The 21,977-nt window shown below is 47.4% G+C and overlaps 1 protein-coding gene across 2 annotated transcripts in view; it reads right to left on the reverse strand.

Annotated features, from left to right (window-relative positions):
- fer1l4 (fer-1 like family member 4) overlaps positions 1–21,977 on the reverse strand; it is a 291,481-nt gene that overhangs the window by 260,440 nt on the left and 9,064 nt on the right. For both annotated transcript variants that reach the window (XM_078535361.1, XM_078535360.1), the window contains exons 3-4: positions 15,855–15,943; positions 8,909–9,008 (exon numbers count right to left, since the gene is read on the reverse strand). In XM_078535361.1, coding sequence (XP_078391487.1) covers positions 8,909–9,008; positions 15,855–15,943 — 189 coding nt within the window. The remainder of the gene's footprint in view (positions 1–8,908; positions 9,009–15,854; positions 15,944–21,977) is intronic.

Raw genomic sequence — 21,977 nt, forward strand, 5'->3', positions numbered from 1 at the left:
GAAAATAGAGAAGGTGAAAGGTTACCGGCATAAGGCAGGGGAGCGGGACTAGGAACGCTCTTTCAGAGAGCCCAGTGCAGACTCAATAGGCCAAATGATATCTTTCTGCACTGTAAAGATTCTGTGATTCTATGCAATGATGTCAAGGTTGAACAGTTCTGGTCTGGGGCCATCAAACTCCCTCACAATTAAGACTTATCAGTGGTGCTCATACCTATGACTCAGAGGGGAGTTAGAAAGGCCATTTGAACAAAGAAAACAAGTGTTAAACATTTCACCTTATGTCCCGAATTAGTGTAAATTTAACTTGTAATGTTTTAAGAGAAGCTGTCTCTTCCTTCACAGCGTGTAACCCTCTTTGGTTCTGTAATCAGTTTTTGTAACTATGTAGTTCTCTTGACAAAAATGTTATTCCTTATGTACGTGTAATGTATTTTGCTGTATCATGTATCTGTATCCTGTTACTTCAGCTTTAACACACCAGTCATCTTTATGCACTGATTTTATATGTATTTTATATCGACTTTATGTAATTTCTGTAACTATAATTTCTGTAAGGCTATGCACCACTCTATTTCACTAGGATGAATTATGAAGCAAGAACTGCACTGAGCCAGTAAAGTCGCTGCCTGATTTATTAAATATTACTTAAATGTTTCCTGAGTTACCTCACTAATTATCTCCAATTGCCTGAACAGTTAAAGTCTCAAAAGAACAAACTGATATTAAGCGAATGCAGCTCATGGATTTGGAGGTAAACACCAACAAAAAACTAACACAGCCCCTGAGCTGCTCTTGTAGCCACAGTATTTCTATGGCTAGTCCAGTTCAGTTTCTGGTCAATGGTAACCCCCAGGATGTTGACAGTGGGGGATTCAGTGAAGGCGATGCCATTGAATGTCAAGGGACGATGGTTAGATTCTGTCTTTTTGCGGATGGCATTGCCTGGCACTTATGTGGTACGAATGTCACTTACATACGATCACACGACTTAGGAGCAGGAATAGGCCACTCGGTGCCTCGAGGGTGCTCCACCATTCAATAAAATCACGGCTGATCTTATTGTGGCCTCAACACCACATTCCACCTACCCCCAATAACCTTTGACTCTATTGTTAGCCAAGTATCTATCTACCTTACCCAAGATTATCGCCATACCTTTCTCGCAAACCTCCATTATTTCTTCCTGTATATCCCGTCCTACAGTGTGGTTACTGTTAGGGGGTCTGGCAGCATCGGCGGAGAAGAACAAAGTTGACATTTTGAGTCCTCATTGAACATCAACTTTGTTCTTCTCCGCCGATGCTGCCAGACCTGCTGAGTTTTTCCAGGTATTTCTGTTTTTGTTTTGGATTTCCAGCATCCGCAGTTTTTTGTTTTTATATCTGCATAGCTCTTAGTTCTGTCTCTTTATTATTTTTGTAATCTTTAGCCTTATCTGCTGGTGTACTCTGAGATTTGTACACTCTTCCCCTTGTCATCAATGCTTTGATTCATCTTCAAGAAGATGGTTCATCTTCAAGGACTAAGAACATTCTGGAAGAATGTGTGTTTTTTAAAAGCCACTGTCCCTGAAAGGGTAAAGACTCTGGTTGCTGCTGTTCCTGGAAAAGACAGCATTTTACAAGAGAAGGTAATTAAGCAGTTTTAAAAGAGCTGGAAACCTCTTGATCCTGGTGGATTGTTTACAGAAGGGGTCACATGGTTTGTGGCTTTGGCAAAAACCAGGCCTGGAAATCTGTTTAAAAGCTGGTTTTGGTTTGTCTTTGATAAGAAAGAAGGATGAACTGCTTGCAAGAAGGCCAAAGCTCTTTACAGTCCAGGGCCGGAAGTGAATAGAAGCTGCTCCTAAGTTGCTCTACATTCTGCAACTGAGTGCCTGCAAGTGTTCCTCAAGTCCGCCTGAAAAGTAGTGCAAGAGTCATCGATTGTTTCGTGGATCAGCGCCAAGAAACCAACCCGGACACCGTTTCGAGGATTCCACCATCTTTCCTTTGCCCTGGAGCCATTAACTTTTAACCATTTGGCAGAATTCCTCTATTTTGTTTTATTTTATTTTGGTGTGTGTGCGTGAGTTAGGGTATTTAGAAAGAATATTTATTATACTTCCATATTTCATACTGTTTGTTAATAAACTTGCCTGTCTACTTGACAAGACTGGCTTTTATAATAGACTAATAATATTGTTGTTTATTGAAGATATCTGGACATTGAGTGGTCATTGTGAGATTACTCGGTAAAGCACATATTTGGCCGTACAGCTAGCTGGAGAAATCATTTCAATATAGGTTGTGAGCTGTGGAGTAGTGGAACTAGAGACAGACAGTGCACTCAGTCCACCTCGGTCATAATACCCTTCTTGCCACACTCTGATCATCATTTCCTTTATTCCTGCCTTGCTCTTTCGCATTGCCTTATCTTTTCAATTTATCACATCTTCCCAAACTTGATCCTTTTCCCCAACTATTTAGTTTAAAGCCCTCTCCACCACCCTAGTTATATGATTCATCAGAACACAGGTCCCAGCACGGTTCAGGTGAAGATTGTACGATTGGTATAGTTCTGCAGTCCTAACACATCACCTGCCCTGCCATCTTTATTATGTGTTAATTCATTTATTTTTCTTAAATAATTTATAATTAATAAACACTGCTATCCCAATAACCTTTACTACTGCCAGTAAACCTTACTGCAATTAATAAAAGCTTACAATTACAATAATTACATGAGTTTTGAAGATAAACGAGCAAAATCACTTATCTGGTTTCCTGTGATATGTACGTACATATGAACATACAAAATAGGAGCAGGAGTAGGCCATTTGGCCCCTCGAGCCTGCTCCGCCATTCAATAAGGTCATGGCTGATATGTTGGTGTTTCGAATTCCACATTCCCATCTACCCAATAACCTTTGATTCCCTTATCTAACACCAATCTATCTACCTCCGCCTTAAAAATATTCAGTAACCCCACCTCCCCTGCCTTTGGAGACAGAGAATTCCAAAGTCACACAACCCTCTGAGAGGAAAAAGTTTCTACTCATCTCTGTCCTAAAAGGGCGACCCCTAATTTTAAAACATTGCCCCCTAGTTCTGGACTCACCCACAAGAGGAAACATCCTTTCCACATCCACCTTGTCAAGGCCGTTCAGGATCTTGTAAACTTCAATCAAATCACCCCTCACTCTTCTAAACTCCAGTGGAAACAAGCCCAGTCTGTCTAACCTTTCCTCATAAGACAACCCACTCATTCCAGGTATCAATCTAGTAAACCTCCTCTGAACCGCCTCCAATGCATTTACATCCTTCTTTAAATAAGGAGACAAAGGAGACACAGTATTCAAAATGCAGTCTCACAAATGCCCTGTAGCATAACAACCTTACTCTTACATTCAATTCCTCTCGTAATAAAGGATAGCATTCCATTAGCTTTCTTAATTACTTCATTACCTTTAGCAGCTCCTTCCAAACCCATGACCACTACCATCTAGAAGGACAAGGACAGCAGATAGATGGGAACATCACCATCTGGAAGTTCCCCTCCAAGTCACTCACTATCCTGACTTGGAAATATATCAGCCGTTCCTTCACTGTCGCTGGGTCAAAATCCTGGAACTCCCTCCCTAACAGCACTGTGGGTGTACCTACACCACATGGACTGCAGCGGTTCAAGAAGGCAGCTCACCACCACCTTCTCAAGGGCAATTAGGGATAGGCAATAAATGCTGGCCCAGCCAGCGAAGCCCACATCACATAATTTTTTTTAAATGCTGTATCTGCATTCTAACTTTTTGTGACTCACACATGAGAACACCTGGATCCCTCTGCACCGCAGAATTATGCAGCTGTTCTCCACTTAAGTAATATTCTGCTTTTTTATTCTTCCTGCCAAAGTGAACAACTTCACATTTTCCCACATTAAACTCCATTTGCCAGATCTTTGCCAACTCACTCAATCTATCTGTATCCATCTGCAACTTCTTCATATCCTCTTCACAACATACTTTCCCACCTTTCTTTGTGTCATCTGCAAATTTAGCTTCATGTCTTCACTCCCCTCATCTAAGTCATTGATGTAAATCATAAAAAGTTGAGGCCTCAGTACAGGCCCCTGTGGGACTCCACTCGTCACATCCTGACAATCCGAAAAAGACCCATTTATGCGTACTCTCTGCTTTCTGCCAGCCAGCCAGCCAATCTTCTGTCTATGCTAATTTGCTACCCCCCGACAACATGAGCTTTTATTTTCCGTAATAACCTTTAACCTTTGATTTGGCACCTTATCAAATACCTTCTGGAAATCTAAGTAGAGCATGTCTACAGGCTCCCCTTTATCCACTGCACATGTTACTCCTTCAAAACACTCCAATAAATTGGTTAAACATGATTTCCCTTTCATAAACCTATGTTGACTTTTCCCAAGTACCTGGAGTTTTTCTAAGTGCCCAGCTATAGCCTTTTTGATGATCAACTCTAACACTTCCCCACGACAGATGTCGAGCTAACTGGCCTATAGTTTCCTGTTTGCTGCCTCCCTCCCTTTTTGAATAGAGGGGTTATATTTGCTACTTTCCAATCTGATGGAACCTTTCCAGAATCTAGCGAATTTTGGAAAATTAACACCAGAGCATCAGCTACCTCATTAGCCACCTCTTTTAAGACCCTAAGATGTAGACCATTGGGACCCAGGGACTTGCCAGCCCCCAGCTCCATCAATTTGCTCAGTACCATTTCCCTAGTGATTTTAATTTCACCAAGTTCCTTTCTCCCGTTCACCTCCTGATTTGCAGCAATTACTGGAATGTTTTTTGTATCCTCTACTGTGAACACAGAAGCAAAATATTTGTTCATTTCATCCGCCATTTCCTTATTATCTATTATTAACTCTCTACTGTCACTCTCCAGAGGACCAACACTCACTTTACTTACCCTTTTCCTTTTTAAATACCTATAGAAACTCTTGCTATCCGTTTTTACATTTCTAGTTAGCTTCCTCTCATACTCTAATTTATTTCTCCTGATTAACCTTTCAGTCATTCTCTGCCGTTCTTTATATTCTGTCCAATCATCTGTCCTGACACCCATCTTTACAGAGTTGTATGCTTTTTCCTAAAGTTTGATACTTTCCTTAACTTCTTTAGTAAACCACGGATGGTGGGTCCTCCCTTAGAATTTTTCTTAATAGTAGGAATATACTTATTCTGAATACTCTGAAATATCCCCTTAACTACCTGCCACTGCTTCTCTATTGATCTATCCTCTAGCCTAGTTTCCCAGTTCACTTCAGCTAGTTCATCTTTCATACCCACATAGTTGCCCTTATTTAAGTTTAAGATACTAGTCTTAGACCCATTCTCCTCCCTTTCAAACTGGATGTAAAATTCAATCATATTGTGGTCACTGCTACCTAGGGGTGCCTTTACTCTGAGATCATTAATTAATCCTGTCACATTATACAATACTAAGTCTAATATAACCTGCTCGCTGGTTGGTTCCAGAATGCACTGCTCTAAAAAAACTATCTCGAAAGCATTCTATGAACTCCTCATCCAGGCTACTTCTGCCAATCTGACTTTTCCAGTTTATATGTAGATTAAAGTCACTCATGATTATTACCGTCCCTTTATCACAAGCACACAATATTTTATCTTGTATACTTTGTCCTACACAGTGGTACAGTTAGGGGGCCTGTAGACCACTCCCACTAGTGACTTTTTTCCCTACTATTCCTCATCTCCATCCAAACCGATTCTACATCCTGATCTCCTGAACCAAGGTCATAGAACCATAGAACCATAGAAAAGTTACAGCACAGAAGGAGGTCATTTGGCCCATCTTGTCCATGCCAGCCCGAGGACACACAGGTGCCCTTTCTAATTCCACCTTCCTGCACCCGGCCCATAGCCCTGCAGCTTACAGCACTTAAGGTGCAGATCCAGGTACTTTTTAAAAGAGTTTAGAGTTTCTGCCTCTACCACCAACTTGGGCTGTGAATTCCAGACACCCACTACCCTCTGCACAGTCTCAGAATAAGGGGCAGGTCATTTAAAACTGAGATGAGGAGGAATTTCTTCACTCAGCGAGTGGTGAATCTTCGGAATTCTCTACCCCAGAGGGCTATTGAGCATGTTCAAGGCAGTAATCGATAGGTTTCTGGAGACTAATAACATCAGGGGATATGGGGATAACACGGGAAAGTGGTGTTGTGGTAGATGATCAGCCATGATCTAATTGAATGGTAGAGCCAGCTCAACAGGCCGAATGGCCTACTCCTGTTCCTATGTTCCATCCCTCCCTCAATATTCCCTTCATTCTACAAGCTACAGGATTTCAATATCCAAGCCCCTCACATCAGTTACACTCATTCTCACTCCTCCTCTGTTTAGCCTTGAACCCTCTTGGGCTTTGTTTTCTCAAAAGAAAAAAACTTGCATTGCTATAGCACCTTTCACAACCTCAGGATGTTGCAGAACATTTTACAGCCAATGATGCATCTTTGTTTGGAATTCTGAAAGGACAAGCAAACTATCCCAGTAGGTGAGGAGCTAGAAGAAAGCACCATAGATACAAGTTTAAATGTAAGAGATTTAGTGCAGATGCCAGGAGGAACTTCTTCACACAGAGAGAGGTGAGGTTGTGGGATTTATTTCTAGGGTTAGTGGATGAAGCAGAAACTGCATCAAAACTGAAGAAGAGATTGGAAGATGAAGGAAAAGGAGTTGAAGGGATATGGGGACAGGGCAGGTAAATGTGATTAGGATTATTGCATGGAAGGTGAAAATAAACAGAGTGGATGGGCCAAATAACCTGTTTCAATCTTCTGTCATTGAACTGATGGAATGTTGAACAGAGCGGCTTTATCTTCCATTCTGATAAGGACGTGTCCCAGAGGGTGTGAGGTCTGCGTGTACAGAGGGAATGTCCCAGAGGGTGTGAGGTCTGCGTGTACAGAGGGAATGTCCCAGAGGGTGTGAGGTCTGCGTGTACAGAGGGAATGTCCCAGAGGGTGTGAGGTCTGTGTGTACAGAGGGAATGTCCCAGAGGGTGTGCGGTCTGCGTGTACAGAGGGAATGTCCCAGAGGGTGTGAGGTCTGCGTGTACAGAGGGAATGTCCCAGAGGGTGTGAGGTCTGCATGTACAGAGGGAATGTCCCAGAGGGTGTGAGGTCTGCGTGTACAGAGGGAATGTCCCAGAGGGTGTGAGGTCTGTGTGTACAGAGGGAATGTCCCAGAGGGTGTGCAGTCTGCGTGTACAATGAGAGTCCCTTCAACATCCATGAGCTTCAATCTGCAGAAATTCCAAAGCATTTTCTCTTTGAAGTGTGTTAAATCTAGAAGAATGAGCAATGAAAATCCTAATCAGAAACTCAGTTCAATTCAAACTTTGTGATTATTTTTAAATACACTCATAGCAACAGTTGTTAGGTGAATTTGCTTGCTCATTATTGGCTGACATTTTAAATTCTTGAGTCAAACAGGTTTTTCACGCTCCTGGCTCTGCTGGTATTTTTTACCTGCTCTCACGTTGTTTCCTTTTACCAAGTGCAAAGAGACAGACAGGACTGGCTGGGGTCATTGCACAAGTTTCCTGGCTGATGAAGAAAATTCACTGCAATCCTTGAGGAGCTCAGTCAGTCCAGATATTGCATAATTGAACAATAACCCAAGCGTTGTTCAGGCTCAGTCTCCAGTTTGTACAGAGTTAGTTAATCTGAGCTGCACTATAACATGCTGGGAGAGAGCAAACATTTCTGGTTCCAATAAAGAATGTCCATGTAGGCAAGATCTGGTATCCATGGAACCATATTCCAGCAATGAGATAGGGGCACAAGGAATGATGAAGAAAGAAAAACTGGCAACATGAAAAATAGAACAGCAACAACAAATTATATTTATAACTATTAATGTAATAAAATGTCCCAATGTGCTTCCCAGGAGCATTATAAACCAAAATCTGACACCGAGCCACATAAGGAGATATTAAGACAGATGATCAAAGGCTCAGTCAAAGATGTCGGTTTTAAGGAGTGTCTTAAAGTAGGAAAGTGAGGTCGAGAGTCAGAGAGGGTTACGGCGGGAATTCCAGAGCTTAGAAGCCAGGCAGATGGAGGCACAGCAGGCCAATGGTGGAGTGATTAAAATCAGGGAAAGGAAATCAAAACTCTAAAAACAGAAAATATTAGCAACCATTCCCAGAAAATATTAATAACAAACCCTAAATAAATTTAAAAAGTGAATTTCTGTTTCAACAACACACTTCCAGTTTACATTGTAGGAGTTTTCAGAGAAACACTGTGCTCTTCACCAAATCCAATGACCCGAAAGCAAACGATGCAGCACTTTCTGACCAAATAGACTTCTGCTGTCTGAAGACACACCACTCATTCTGCACCAGACGGCTATAAAGAAATGTGGATTAGATTGCAAGTAGTTTACTGTGGCACTGAAATCATCTCCAAACATGATGTCAGAATCTTTTAGGAACTCAGTGATAATATCATCGTATTTTTTTCCATCAGAAATTAAATGATCTTATAACTTTTCTGGTACTCGCTGTGTGTGCACAGGATTATAACCAAGTTTACAGACCAAGACCATCCCAAATTAAGCTCTTGTTAGGTTTGCTGATGGGCTCTGTAATATGCCTCACTGCCTCGGCCTCAGATCGGGAGGGGGCAAATTAGAGACTGTTTCCCACAACCCCCCACCTCATCTTGCAAAGTCCCTACACCCACAGGAGCGTAGCGTGTGTCTGTCACTGTCTGGATGAGTTTCCAGCCACCAGCTCTCACTCCCTGGCTCTCCATTATCAACAGGAAGAAATTGGATAAAACATTATTTTAATGTCTTCCTTTGCTCGTTTCCTCAATTATTGATCATCTGAATAAAGAGACAGAATCTGCTACTTACATCTGTCAGAGAATTCTTCTTGTCAACCAGAGTTTCCTTTAGCGTTAAGCGACCAGTTGTTGCCACCTGTTGCAGACTGATCTGTAGGTGACCCAGCAGCCTGTCAAACAGGAATAATCATATGAAACCATTCATCCATTCACCATATGTTCATAATTTCTCCTGCAGCTTTTAAGCATATTCTTCGATTGTTTTGTCATAGTATGTCCACAGAGACCAGTTTCCCAACAGCTGACTTGGGCTGATTCTGGAGGATGTGATAAGAGCAGAAACATTGATTTATTTACATACAGAAAGCTCCCCTCATCGAGCAGGGTTCCCGCTGTCTTTCTTCCCTGTTCTCATGGCTAGAGCTATGAGGAGCCCCTGCCTTGCCCAGTTCTGCCCAGTCCAGTCCTGCCCAGTCTGGCCAGTCTAGTCAAGTCCAGTCCTGCCCAGTCTAGCTCTTCCCAGTCCAGCTAGTCCAGTCCAGTCCAGCCCTGCCTGGCCAAGTTCTGCCCAGTCCACCCAGACCAGTCCAGTCCAACCCTGCCCAGTCTGGCCAGTCTAGTCCAGTCCAGTCCAGCCCAATCCAGTCTAGTCCAGTCCAGCCCAGTCCAGCCCAGTCTAGTCCAGTCCAGTCCAGTCCAGCCCTCCCTGGCCCAGTTCTGCCCAGTCCAGCCAGACCTGTCCAGTCCTTTCTAGTCCAGCCTTGCCCAGTCCAGCCCTTCCCAGTCCAGCTAGTCCAGTCCAGTCTAGTCCAGTCCTACCCAGCCCACTTCTACCCAGTCCACCCAGACCAGTCCAGCCAGACCAGTCCAGACCAGTCCTGTCCAGCCCAGTCCTGCCCAGTCCAGCTGGTCCAGTCAAGTCTGGTCTAGTCCAACCCTGCCGACTCCAGTCCTGCCCAATCCAGCCAGTGTAGCCCAGTCCAGTCTGGTCCAGTCCAGCCTAGTCAAGTCCATCCTGTCCAGTCTAGCAATCTAGTCCAACCCAGTTCAGCCAGTCTAGTCCAGCCCAATCCAGTCTAGTCCAGCCCAGTCCAGTCTAGTCCAGCCCAGTCCAGTCTAGTCCAGCCCAGTCCAGTCTAGTCCAGCCCAGTCCAGTCCAGTCCGGTCCAGTCCAGCACAGTCCAGCCAGTCTAGTCCAAACTAGTCCAGCCAGTCTAGTCCAGACCAGTCCAACCAGTCTAGTCCAGCCCAGACCAGCCAGTCTAGTCCAGCCCAATCCAATCTAGTCCAGCCCAGTCCAGTCCAGCCTAGTCCAGTCCAGTTTGGTCCAGCCCAGTCCAGTCTAGTCCAGCCCAGTCCAGTCCAGTCCAGTCTAGTCCAGCCCAGTCCAGTCCAGCCTAGTCCAGTCCAGTCTAGTCCAGCCCAGTCCAGTCTAGTCCAGCCCAGTCCAGTCTAGTCCAGCCCAATCCAGTCTAGTCCAGTCCAGCCCAGTCTAGTCCAGTCCAGCCCAGTCCAGCCCAGTCTAGTCCAGTCCAGCCCAGTCCAGCCCAGTCTAATCCAGCCCTGCCCTGCCTAGATTAACTGCCTCAATTGTAACTAGGAAGTGAAGCTGGCCAATCCTGATCAGAGTGTCCCAGGAGCGAAGCAGCTGGTGTGAGTGGCAGTGGCCAATCAGAGAATGAGGCTAATATGCGAGACACTGAATGAAAAAGCTGGTGGAGGAGAAATAATGCTGAATTTCGTCTTCAATTCCCGGTGGCTCTTTTATATACATTTCTTCATTCAGATTATCAGATAGTTTAAATGTTTTTCAATCAAAAATTAGCCAGAATGAATCATGGTGGAAATTTAATAAACAATTAATAAAACTGCAAGTGTTAAAATCATTGGAACAATTTGGGTTTAAATATTTCCAGGGTGAATTAGACCCTTTGCCTCTTGAATTCAGTCACCATCTCCCAAAACAGCATTTACCATGCGGCAAAGTACAAGATAGCACCTAACATACTGTGACAACATAGCACTCCCAAATAGGAACATAGGAGACTCAGGAGCAGGTGTAGGCCATTCGGCCCTTCAAACCTGCTCTGCTATTTGATAAGATCATGGTTGATCTGGTTGTGGTCTCAGCTCCACTTTTCTCTCTGTCCCTCCATAACCCTTCACTCCCTTTTCTTTCGAAAATCTGTCTAACTCAGCCTTGAATAAATTCAATGACCCAGCCTCCACTGCTCTCTGGGGAAGAGAATTCCACAGACTAATGACCCTCTGAGAGAAAAAGATCTTCTCATTTCCACATTAAAAGGTAGGCCTCTTATTCTTAAACTGCGTCTCCTAATTTTAGTCTCCCCCACAAGAGGAAACATCCTCCCGGTATCCACCCTATCAAATCCCCTCACGATCTTATGTGTTTCAATAAGATCGCCTCTCATTCCTCTAAACTCCAATGGGTACAGGCCCAACCTGTTCAACCTTTCTCCATAAGATAAGCCCCTCATCCCAGGAATGAGTTGAGTGAACCTTTTCCTGAACTGTTTCTAATGCAATTAGATCCTTTTTCAGATATGGAGACCAAAACTGTACACAGTGCTCCAGATGTGGCCTCACCAAGGCCCTGTACAGCTGCAGCAAAACTTCCCTACTTTTATGTTCCATTCCCCTTGAAATAAACAAAAACATTCCATTTGCCTTCCTAATCACTTGCTGTACCAGCAAACTGGCCTTCTGTGATTCACATACCAGGATACCCAGATCCCTCTCTACCTCCGAGTTCTGCAATCTCTCTCTATTTAAATAGTATACTGTTTTTCTATTCTTCCTGCCAACTGGACAAGTTCACATTTTCCCACATTATACTCCACCTGCCAAACTTCTGCCCATTCACTTAATCTGTCTATATCCCTTTGCAGACTCTACCTTCTCATAACAACTCACTTTCCTACCTATCCTTGTCATCGGCAAATTTAGTTACCATACATTCTGTCCCTTCATCCAAATCATTGATATAATTTGTAAATAGTTGAGGCCCCAGCACTGATCACTGTGGCACTCCACTTGTTAAATCTTACCAACCCAAAAAAGACCCATTTATCCCTACTCTCCGTTTTCTGTTAGCTATCTAATCCGTTATCCATGCTAATATGTTACCCCCTACACCATGTGCTCTTTTCTTGTGAAGTCACTTTTCATATGGCACCTTATCAAATGCCTTTTAGAAATTCAAGTACACTACATCTTCAGGTTCCCCATTATCCGCCTTGCTTGTTACTTCCTTAAAAAAACTCTAATAAATTACTTAAATGTGATTTCCTTTTCACAAAATCATTTTGATTCTGCCTGATTACATTTTGACTTTCTTAGTATCCTGCTATAACCTCCTTAATAATGGATTCTAGCAAGTTCCCTATGACAAATGTTTCCTGCTTTCTGTCTCCCTCCTTTCTTGAATAAAGGTGTTACATTTGCTATTTTCCAGTCAGCTGGGACCCTTCCAGAATCTAAGGAATTTTGGAAGGTTATAACCAATGCCTACTATATATGCCTACTTATAACTACTATCTCTGCAGCTACATCTTTTAAAACCCTAGGATGCAGGCCATCTGGTCCTGGGGACTGGTCAGCCTTTGGGTCCAACAGTTTTTCCAGCACCTTTTCCCTGGTGATGGTGATTGTTTTAAGTTCCTCCCTCCCTTTCACCTTTTGATTTTCAAGCATCTTTGGGAAGTTCTCTAAGTCGTCTACAGTGAAGACAGACACAAAATATCCGTTCAACACTTCTGCCATTTCCTTGTTTTCCATTATCAATTTCCCAGACTCACTCTCTTGAGGACCAACACAAGCTAAGTTACTCTTTTCCTATTTAAATACTTGTAGAAACTCTTACTATCGGTTTTTATATTACTAGCTAGCATTCTTTCATACTCTACTTCCTCCCTCTTTATTATTTTAAGTCATTTTCTGTTGGTTTTTAAAATCTGTCCAATCTCTGACCTACCACTAACCTTTGCAGATTTGTACAATGTTCTTTTCAACTTGATACTATCCTTAACTTCCTTATTTAGCCATGGATGCTGCATTTCCTCAAAGAGTCTTTCTTTCCCACATGGATAAATCTTTTCTGAGCATTATTAAAGTCTGCCACTGCATCTATACTGTCATAGAAACATAAAAAATAGGAGTAGATCATTCGGCCCTTCGAGCCTGCTCCGCCATTCAATATGATCGTGGCTGATCCTCTATCTGAAAATCGTACTCCCGCTCTCCCCCCACACCCCTTGATGCCTTTAGAGTCCAGAAATCTACCTGTTTCCTCCTTAAATATATTCAGTGACTTGGCCTCCACAGCCTCTGTGGTAGAGAGAATTCCACAGATTCACCACCCTCTGAGTGAAGAAGTTTCTCCTCATCTCAGTCCTGAATGGCTTACCCCGTATCCTGAGGCTGTGACCCCATGTTCTAGACCCCCCCAGCCAGAGGAAACATCATCCCTGCATCCAGTCTGTCCAGCCCTGTCAGAATTATATACTTTTCAATGAGATTCCCTCTCATTCTTCTAACTCCAGTGAATACAGGCCTAGTCGGCCCAATCTCTCCTCATACAACAATCCTGCCATCCCAGGAGTCAGTCTGGTGAACCTTCACTGCACTCCCTCTATGGCAAGTATATCCTTTCTTAGGTAGCGAGACCAAAACTGCACACAATACTCCAGGTGTGGTCTTACCAAGGTCTTGTACAGACACAGTAAGATATCCTTGCTCCTGTACTCGAGTCCTTTCGCAATGAGGGCCAACATACCATTTGCCTTCTTAACTGTTGGCTGCCACCTGCTACTGTCCTATCTTTTAATCTAGCTTCCCAGTTTTGTTAGTCAATTCTGCCTTTGTACTTTTGTAGTTACCTTTATTAAAGTTTAAAACATTTGTCGCACACTTTGCCCCTTCAAACTGAACATGGAATTCTATCATGTTATGATTGCTGTTGCCTAGAGGTTCCTTTACCATGAGGTTATTGATTAATCCTGTTTTATTGCTTATCGCCGATTCTAGAGTAGTCTGCTCCTTAATTGGCTCTGGAATGTGCTGCTCTAAGAAATTGTCCTGCATACACTCTATGAACTCATGCTCCAGGCTACCTTTGCCAATCTAATTCGCCCAATCTACCTGTAGATTAAAGTCACCCATGATTACTGCAGTACCTTTCTTACACGCCCCTTTTATTTTTTCCTGTATACCCTGTCCTACCGTGTTACTGCTGTTAGCAGCGCTTTAACAACTGCACAAGTGACCCCTTACCTTTCCTATTTCTTATCTTTACCCAAACCGATTCTACATCTTGTTCTTTCGAACTAGGTTATCTCTGTCTACTGTACGATCGACACCCTTAATTAACGAGCTACCCCACCACCTTTTCCTCGCTTCCCAACTTTCCAAAATGTCAAATACCCTTCAATATTCAGGTCCTGGCCTTGGTCACCCTGCAACCATGGCTCCTTAAATGACTATCAGGTCAGACATTTTTTTAAAATCTGTGCTAACAATTCATCCATTTTATTACAAATGCTATGCGCATTCAGATACAGAGCCTTTAATTCTGTCTTTTCACCATTTTTGCACTCTCTGACCTTATCTGCTGGTGCACTCTGTAAGTTTTTACTCTCCGTCCCTTCCTGCCACACTCTGGTTATCATTACCCAAATTTCTACCCTGCTCCAATACCTCATTGTTACTCTGTGATTTACTAAATCTTCCCTCACATGACCCCCACCCCCCCCTCCCAAACTATTTAGTTCAAAACCCTATCTATCATCCTAGTTATGTGACTCGCCAGAACACTGCTCCCAGTACAGTTCAGCTGAAGACCATCCCAATAGTACAGCTCCCACTTTCCCCAGTAATGATGCAAGTGCCCCATGAATTGAAACCCATTCCTCCTGCCCCATTCTTTGAGTCACACAGTCATCTCTCTAATCTTCAATCTCCGATTTTCTTGTGGCTTTGATGTTCTGCTTTATAATTTAGCCCCTCGCTGTTCATACTCTCTAAGCAGAATCTGTTTTCCCTAGTCCTACCTATGTTGTTGGTACCTACATGGACCACAACAACTGGATCCTCCCCCTCACTCTGCAAGTTCCTCTCCAGCCCTGAGCAGATGTCCTGAACCCTGACACCCGACAGCAACACAGCCGCCTGGACTCTCACTCTTTGCTACAGAGAACTGAATCTATCCCTCTGACTATACTGTCCCCAACTACCACTACATTCCTATTAACTGCCCCCGCTTCAATTTTTTCCTGTACCACGGTGCCATGGTCAGTTTGCTAATCCACCCTGCAGCCCCCACTCTCATCCATTCAGGCTGCAAGAACCTCAAACCTGTTAAACAATTGCAAGGGCTGAAGCTCCTCACTTCTACCTTGGTCCCCATACCTGCCTCACTTGCAGTCACATCTTCCTGTCTCTGGCCATGGAACAAATCAAATGACCTTAGTCTAAGGGTGTGACTGCCTTCTGGAACAAAGTGTCCAGGTAACTTTCCCCCTCCTTGATTTATTGCAGTGTCTGCAGCTCGGCCTCCAGCTTATAGGTTCTGAGCCAAAGTTCCTCAAACCACACACACTTTCAACACCTGTGACTGCTGTGAATCACTCTGCCTCCATCATCACCTAAATACTGCAGCTGCAACACATCACCTTCCCTGCCATCTTTATTATGCATTAATTTATTTATTTTTCTGCATTAATTTATAATTAATAAACCTTATTGCGCCTAATAAGTTTTACTACTGCTAGTAGTATAGAAGCACCCCCTGCCCCATCCCACCACCATACGCCCACCCCTCCCTGCCCCCCAGACTGGAGCAGCCCCCCTCAGTCCAAACCCCCAGACAGTATATCCACAACCCTCCTCAAGCCCTGTTGTAACTGAACCAATCTGAAACTTACACTCCCAACCCGCGCTGAATCAAATTGATTCAAACCTTCCATTTCCTGAGGGCTTTGCGGGTTCTCGACACTCACCGGTTACTGAAGACTTTGCTGTGGTTATAAACTCGGATCTCCAGCATCTCTTCCATAATGTCCCTTCCATAATGAGGCCAGCGGAATTCCTGTAACACACAGTCTTATGTTTAACTGAAGCTAGTTTCAATGCAGCACGGCAAAATATTACCAATGTCGATATAACCATTTTTTATTCAATATTTCAATAACCCATGGGGAGGATTTTTAGGTCGGTGTGTGGGTGTGATTGGTGGGCCCGGGAGTGGCCGTGGAATGGACAGCTGACCGTGGTCAGCCCCCGGCTGCAATTTCACCCTGGCTGGCCAATTAACAGCCAGCCAGCATGGTGCACGCGCTGAAATGCTCAGCGCTGCTGGGGTGGTGGTGGGAGGAGGGCAGGCGCTGGTGTAAGTGCGGGAGCGGGGCGAGTACAGAATGAAAGCTCCCTGAAGGCCGACAGCTGCCTCAGGGGGGCTGAAGGCTTCAAAACAATTAAACAAAGATCTTAAAATCACAAAAAAAAATGTCCACACATCAGAATCAGTCACCTGAACATACACATGATGAAAATTCTGTCCATACGCTTTTTTTAATTTAATAACGGAAACCTCATCCTGCCCTTGGATGATGTTTCAGCAAAAAGTGCAAAGTCTGCCTGACAGATTCACCCGTCCGCCAACCGTAAGATTGGATGGACCACGAAAAATCGGCAGCAATTGGAACATTAACAACTTCAATTGTCTTCTTAATTGTCGGCGGACGTGCTTCCAATAGACACACACGCCCGCTGACCGGAATATGGCGTGGGTGTGGGATGGCGTTGGGACGCTCACCCGACATCATCTCGTGCAATTTTGCGTCCGATTCAGTCGGACACCCGTACGCACGCCAAGTTCAAAATTCTGTCCCATGGGTGGATTTGATGGCTTCCCTCATGGTAGGTTTGGAGGTGGAAAGGGAATTTAATGAGGGGTGATGGTGGTGTGCCTGAAGCTCACCCCCTTCCCAGCTCTGCCAGAATTAAGTCAGGGGTGAGAAGGCCAGCGGTTGAACTTCCTGCCCCACCTCCAACTCAGGCCCTGAAGTGGGTATTTGATGACCACTTAAGGGCCTCATCGGGTATTAATCCAGTGGGGACAGGCCTGTCAACATGTGGTTATCACAACAGGTAAAACTAACTCTCACACACACCCTCACATCTCCATCAGGCTCATACCCTCTCGAGCTCGAGTCCTCATCCTGTCCATGTCTCCGCTCACCACACAAACATTCCACTCAGCGCCATGTGTCCTGCTCACACTCTCTCCATCTGTTTCCATGCAGGAGAAGCTGGCTCACATCAGCAGGGAGAGGTCCCAGACTGGGGGGGTGGAGTGGCCCACATTAGGCCCCTCACTCACTGTGAGGAGCGGCCATCGCGCTGACTGGTGAGGATGTGGACCCTGCCTGTGGTGACGGTGAGGATGTGGACCGTGCCTGTGGTGATGGTGAGGGTGTGGACCCTGCCTGTGGTGACGGTGAGGGTGTGGACCCTGCCTGTGGTGACGGTGAGGGTGTGGACCCTGCCTGTGGTGACGGTGAGGATGTGGACCGTGCCTGTGGTGACGGTGAGGATGTGGACCCTGCCTGCGGTGACGGTGAGGATGTGGACCCTGCCTGCGGTGACGGTGAGGATGTGGACCCTGCCTGCGGTGACCGTGAGGATGTGGACCCTGCCTGCGGTGACGGTGAGGATGTGGACCCTGCCTGCAGTGACGGTGAGGATGTGGACCCTGCCTGCGGTGACGGTGAGGGTGTGGACCCTGCCTGTGGTGACGGTGAGGGTGTGGACCGTGCCTGTGGTGACAGTGAGGGTGTGGACCCTGCCTGTGGTGACAGTGAGGTCGGCCGAGAACAACCTCGTGAGGATCCTACACCATATCATCCCTCTCTCAATGTAACTGTGAGTGCCTCTCTCTCCTGCTTTTGACTCTGCTGCCAGGCACTCATTATCTCTACTTTGGTTCACAGGGAGCTCTGCCAAGCGACTGACACCCTCAGCCAGCCAGTCCCTCAGCTCCATCCACATCCTCACCTCCAGCCAAGAGGACACCTCCTCCATTGAAGAGCTGGAAATAAGCAGCCTGGAAGACCCGTCACAGCGCTTACCCACTCCCTCCAGCAGCGCAGAGACACACTCCTTGGTGGGACCGAGATCTAGAGCAGGCTCAGGTTCACAATCTGGTGGTCACCACACGGACACGTGTCCACAGCAGGAGGGGGCAGGTTCAGCCGAGCTCCCTGGCACTCGGAGGGCTGCTGGGGACGAGGCATCTGTGAGGCCCGAGTCAGCCGACGAGCCCCTGGACTCGGCCTTCAAACTCATTGTGGAGAGTCAGCAGAAGGTGGGGAACATCAAGCAGAGCTGTTGGAAGCCCTCAGCAGAGTAGCTCGCGAGTCAGAGGAGTCCGTCCACCTGCTCTCTGATGCCCATGTGTGTGCATGGAGGTCACAGAATCACAGGATCTTTACAGGGCAGAAGGAGGCCATTCAGCCCATTGAGTCTGCACTGGCTCTCTGAAAGAGCATTCTACCTAGTCCCACTCCCCTGCCTCATCCCCATAACCTTGTACTTTATTTTTTTCAAGTAGCAATCCAATTCTCTTTTGAATACCTCGATCAAACCTGCCTCCACCACCCTCTCAGGAAGTTCATTCCATGGGGCGGATGACAGATGCCATGGAGACCCTGGTCCAGCAGAACGCGGAGATGTGCACAGACCCACACTCCATCGTGGGAGCCATGGGTGAGTTCCTGCAGTGGCCACGCGAGAGGGAAATGGGGCCTCTCGAGGTCCCTCCAGGTGCTCCTTCCCCTCAAGGAGTCAGGCCGGGGCCCTTGGAAACCCGAAGGGAGGAGGAGCAGCAGCTGGACAACCCCCGGGTCATCCACTCAGGAATCTGAGAGGCTGAGCCCTCCTTCCGAGTCCCCTTTGCCTGTGACCCCCTCAACCTTGCCCTCTGTCACTGTAGAGGGAGCAGCTGCCCACAGGAGGACAGCCAGAGCAAGAGGGGCCCTCAAGGCCTCGGCTCTCCAGAGGACCCACGTCAAAGTTATTGGAGGCAACAGGGCCGACCATTGCACAGGCTGACTCCACCCCTACTGAGGATGTCAGGGCAGCACCTAGAAGCAGTGGTAGGCATAGAAAAGTTAAGAAATTCTGATCACAATTCGTTGCACAGGTGAACACATTTTGTCACTTCATAATCTGAAAATATATTCACTTTCACTGAATATTGTGTAATGGTGTCTTTCAGCTTCATTGACAGGCTTCACGAGTCCTCCCTCTGTATCCTCCCTCCCGTCTCTAGCAGTTCAGCTGCATACAGCCAGACCACGAGTGGTTCTGGAGGGAGAGTGTGTGTGTGGCGGGGCCTTTCGGAGCCTCGTGCCAACCTCTCCCACACACACAGAGCCTTCCTCCATCACACTCACCTCACTGTCCTCAGCATTTTCAATGCTGCCTGCTGGGGTCCTCTTTCAGTTGTCCATCAGAGCTGACCTGCATCTCCGCCCACCCATGCAGCACCCGTGCCTGTGCGTGTGTGTATGTTGGTGTGTGTTTGCATGCGTGTGTGTGCAAGTGCATGCATGGTCATGTGCGTATATGGGTGTGTGTGTGTGTGTGTGTGTGTGTGTGTGTGCACGTGTGGGTGTGTGTCAGTGTATGGGTGTGCGGGTGTGTGTGTGGGTGTGCGTGTATGTGGATGCGTATGTGCAGTGTGTGTATGTGGGTGTGTGTATTTGCATGTGTGTGTGTGCACGTGCATGTATGTGCATGCTGTGTGCATGTGTGGACATGTGCATGCATATGTGTGGGGGTGTGTGAGTGTGTCTGTACATCTGGATGTGTGTGTGTTTGTTTGCATACATGTTGGTGTGTGTGTACACGCATGGGCGGGTGTGTGGGTACACGCATGTGCGGGTGTGTGTACACGCATGGGCGGGTGTGTGTGTACACGCATGGGCGGGCGTGTGGGTACACGCATGGGCGGGTGTGTGGGTACACACATGGGCGGGTGTGTGGGTACACGCATGGGCGGGCGTGTGGGTACACACATGGGCGGGCGTGTGGGTACACGCATGGGCGGGTGTGTGGGTACACGCATGGGCGGGTGTGTGGGTACACGCATGGGCGGGTGTGTGGGTACACGCATGGGCGGGTGTGTGGGTACACGCATGGGCGGGTGTGTGGGTACACGCATGGGCGGGTATGTGGGTACACGCATGGGCAGGCGTGTGCACTTCTCAGTTCTAACTATTGCCCCTTTTGAGTTAATTTATGTTGGGTTTTGTGAAGTTTTGCTGCCCCTCGTGTGGCTGTTGACAGTGTCGGACTCCAGAGTGAGCGAGTGTCCACTCCCCCTCCTTCCCTTTCTTCCAACTGAGACAACTGACACTTTCCCATCACACGGCAGCACATAACACAGTCATGGTATTCCAGACCAACTTCCCCCATCCAACTGCCCACCCCCAGACCACCCACCCCCCAGACCACCCACCCCCCAGACCACCCACCCCCCAGACCGCCCACCCCCCAGACTGCCCACCCACCCCCCAGACTGCCCACCCACCCCCCAGACTGCCCACCCACCCCCAGACCACCCACCCCCCAGACCGCCCACCCCTCAGACTGCCCACCCCTCAGACTGCCCACCCCCCAGACTGCCCACCCACCCCCCAGACTGCCCGCCCCCCAGACTGCCCGCCCCCCAGACTGCCCATCCCCCAGACTGCCCACCCCCCAGACTGCCCACCCACCCCCAGACCACCCACCCCCCAGACCACCCACCCCTCAGACCACCCACCCCCCAGACCGCCCACCCCTCAGACCGCCCACCCCTCAGACTGCCCACCCCCCAGACTGCCCACCCACCCCCCAGACTGCCCGCCCCCCAGACTGCCCGCCCCCCAGACTGCCCACCCCCCCAGACTGCCCACCCACCCCCCAGACTGCCCGCCCCCCAGACTGCCCGCCCCACCGGACCACCCACCCCCCAGACCGCCCACCCCCCAGACCGCCCGCCCACCCCCAGACTGTCCACCCCCAGACCGCCCGCCCACCCCCCAGACCACCCAACCCCCCCCCCACACCCCCCAGACTGCCCACCCGCTCCCCAGACCACCCACCCCCAGACCGCCCGCCCACCCCCCCAGACCACCCAACCCCCCCACACCCCCCAGACTGCCCACCCACTCCCCAGACTGCCCACCCCCAGACTACCCACCCCCCCACACTCTCCAGACTGCCCACCCCCAGACCACCCACCCCCCACACTCTCCAGACTGCCCACCCCCAGACCACCCACCCCCCACATTCTCCAGACTGCCCACCCCCAGACCGCCCACCCCCAAACTACCCACCCCCCAGACCGCCCACCCCCCAGACCACCCACCCCCCACATTCTCCAGACTGCCCACCCCCAGACTGCCCGCCCCCCAGACTGCCCACCCCCCAGACTGCCCACCCCCCAGGCCGTTCAAACCCCAAGCAACAAATGAAATATTGATCAGTTTATCTGTTCATTGGTAGTTTATTGGTCGGTTTATCTATTCTGGGATATTGGTGCTGGGATACAGTGTGGGCTGTAGACTTGGAGAGTTCCTGCTCTCCTTCAAGCTTCACTCTGGAATCTTTTACATCTGAACAGGGTGTACATGGCCTCAGTTTAACTCCCCATCTGAGATGCATTTTGAGCAGAAGTTGTGACATTTTAAAACTTTTGTTTCAGACTCTCACCTGTTGCCAGTTTTGCAAAGCCTCTGAGTATCTGTGAATTGTTTCTCTGACAATAGAATCGGAGAGAGTTCCACCCCACTTTGCTTAAGGTGGGGCAGATTCTACATAACACAAACATCACAGCAAAGTTCCCCAAACTCCTGGGCCGATTCGGCTCTGGGATTCGCTGCTAATTTACAGAATGAGCTGTAGCACATTCTGTGTTATGACTCACTCACTGAGCCCGCCCTGGGACTCTGTATAAAGCTCTCATCACTTCTCCTGTGTTTGGGGTGTAGACTTCTAAAGGCATGTGTAAGTTTTCCAATCCAAAGTGATAAGAGAAAAATAAGCTCAAAATTCTTTTGGTGAAAATTTGAGGA

The sequence above is a fragment of the Cetorhinus maximus genome, unplaced genomic scaffold (genome assembly GCF_964194155.1).
Source record: "Cetorhinus maximus unplaced genomic scaffold, sCetMax3.hap1.1 HAP1_SCAFFOLD_409, whole genome shotgun sequence".
Lineage (NCBI taxonomy): Eukaryota > Metazoa > Chordata > Chondrichthyes > Lamniformes > Cetorhinidae > Cetorhinus > Cetorhinus maximus.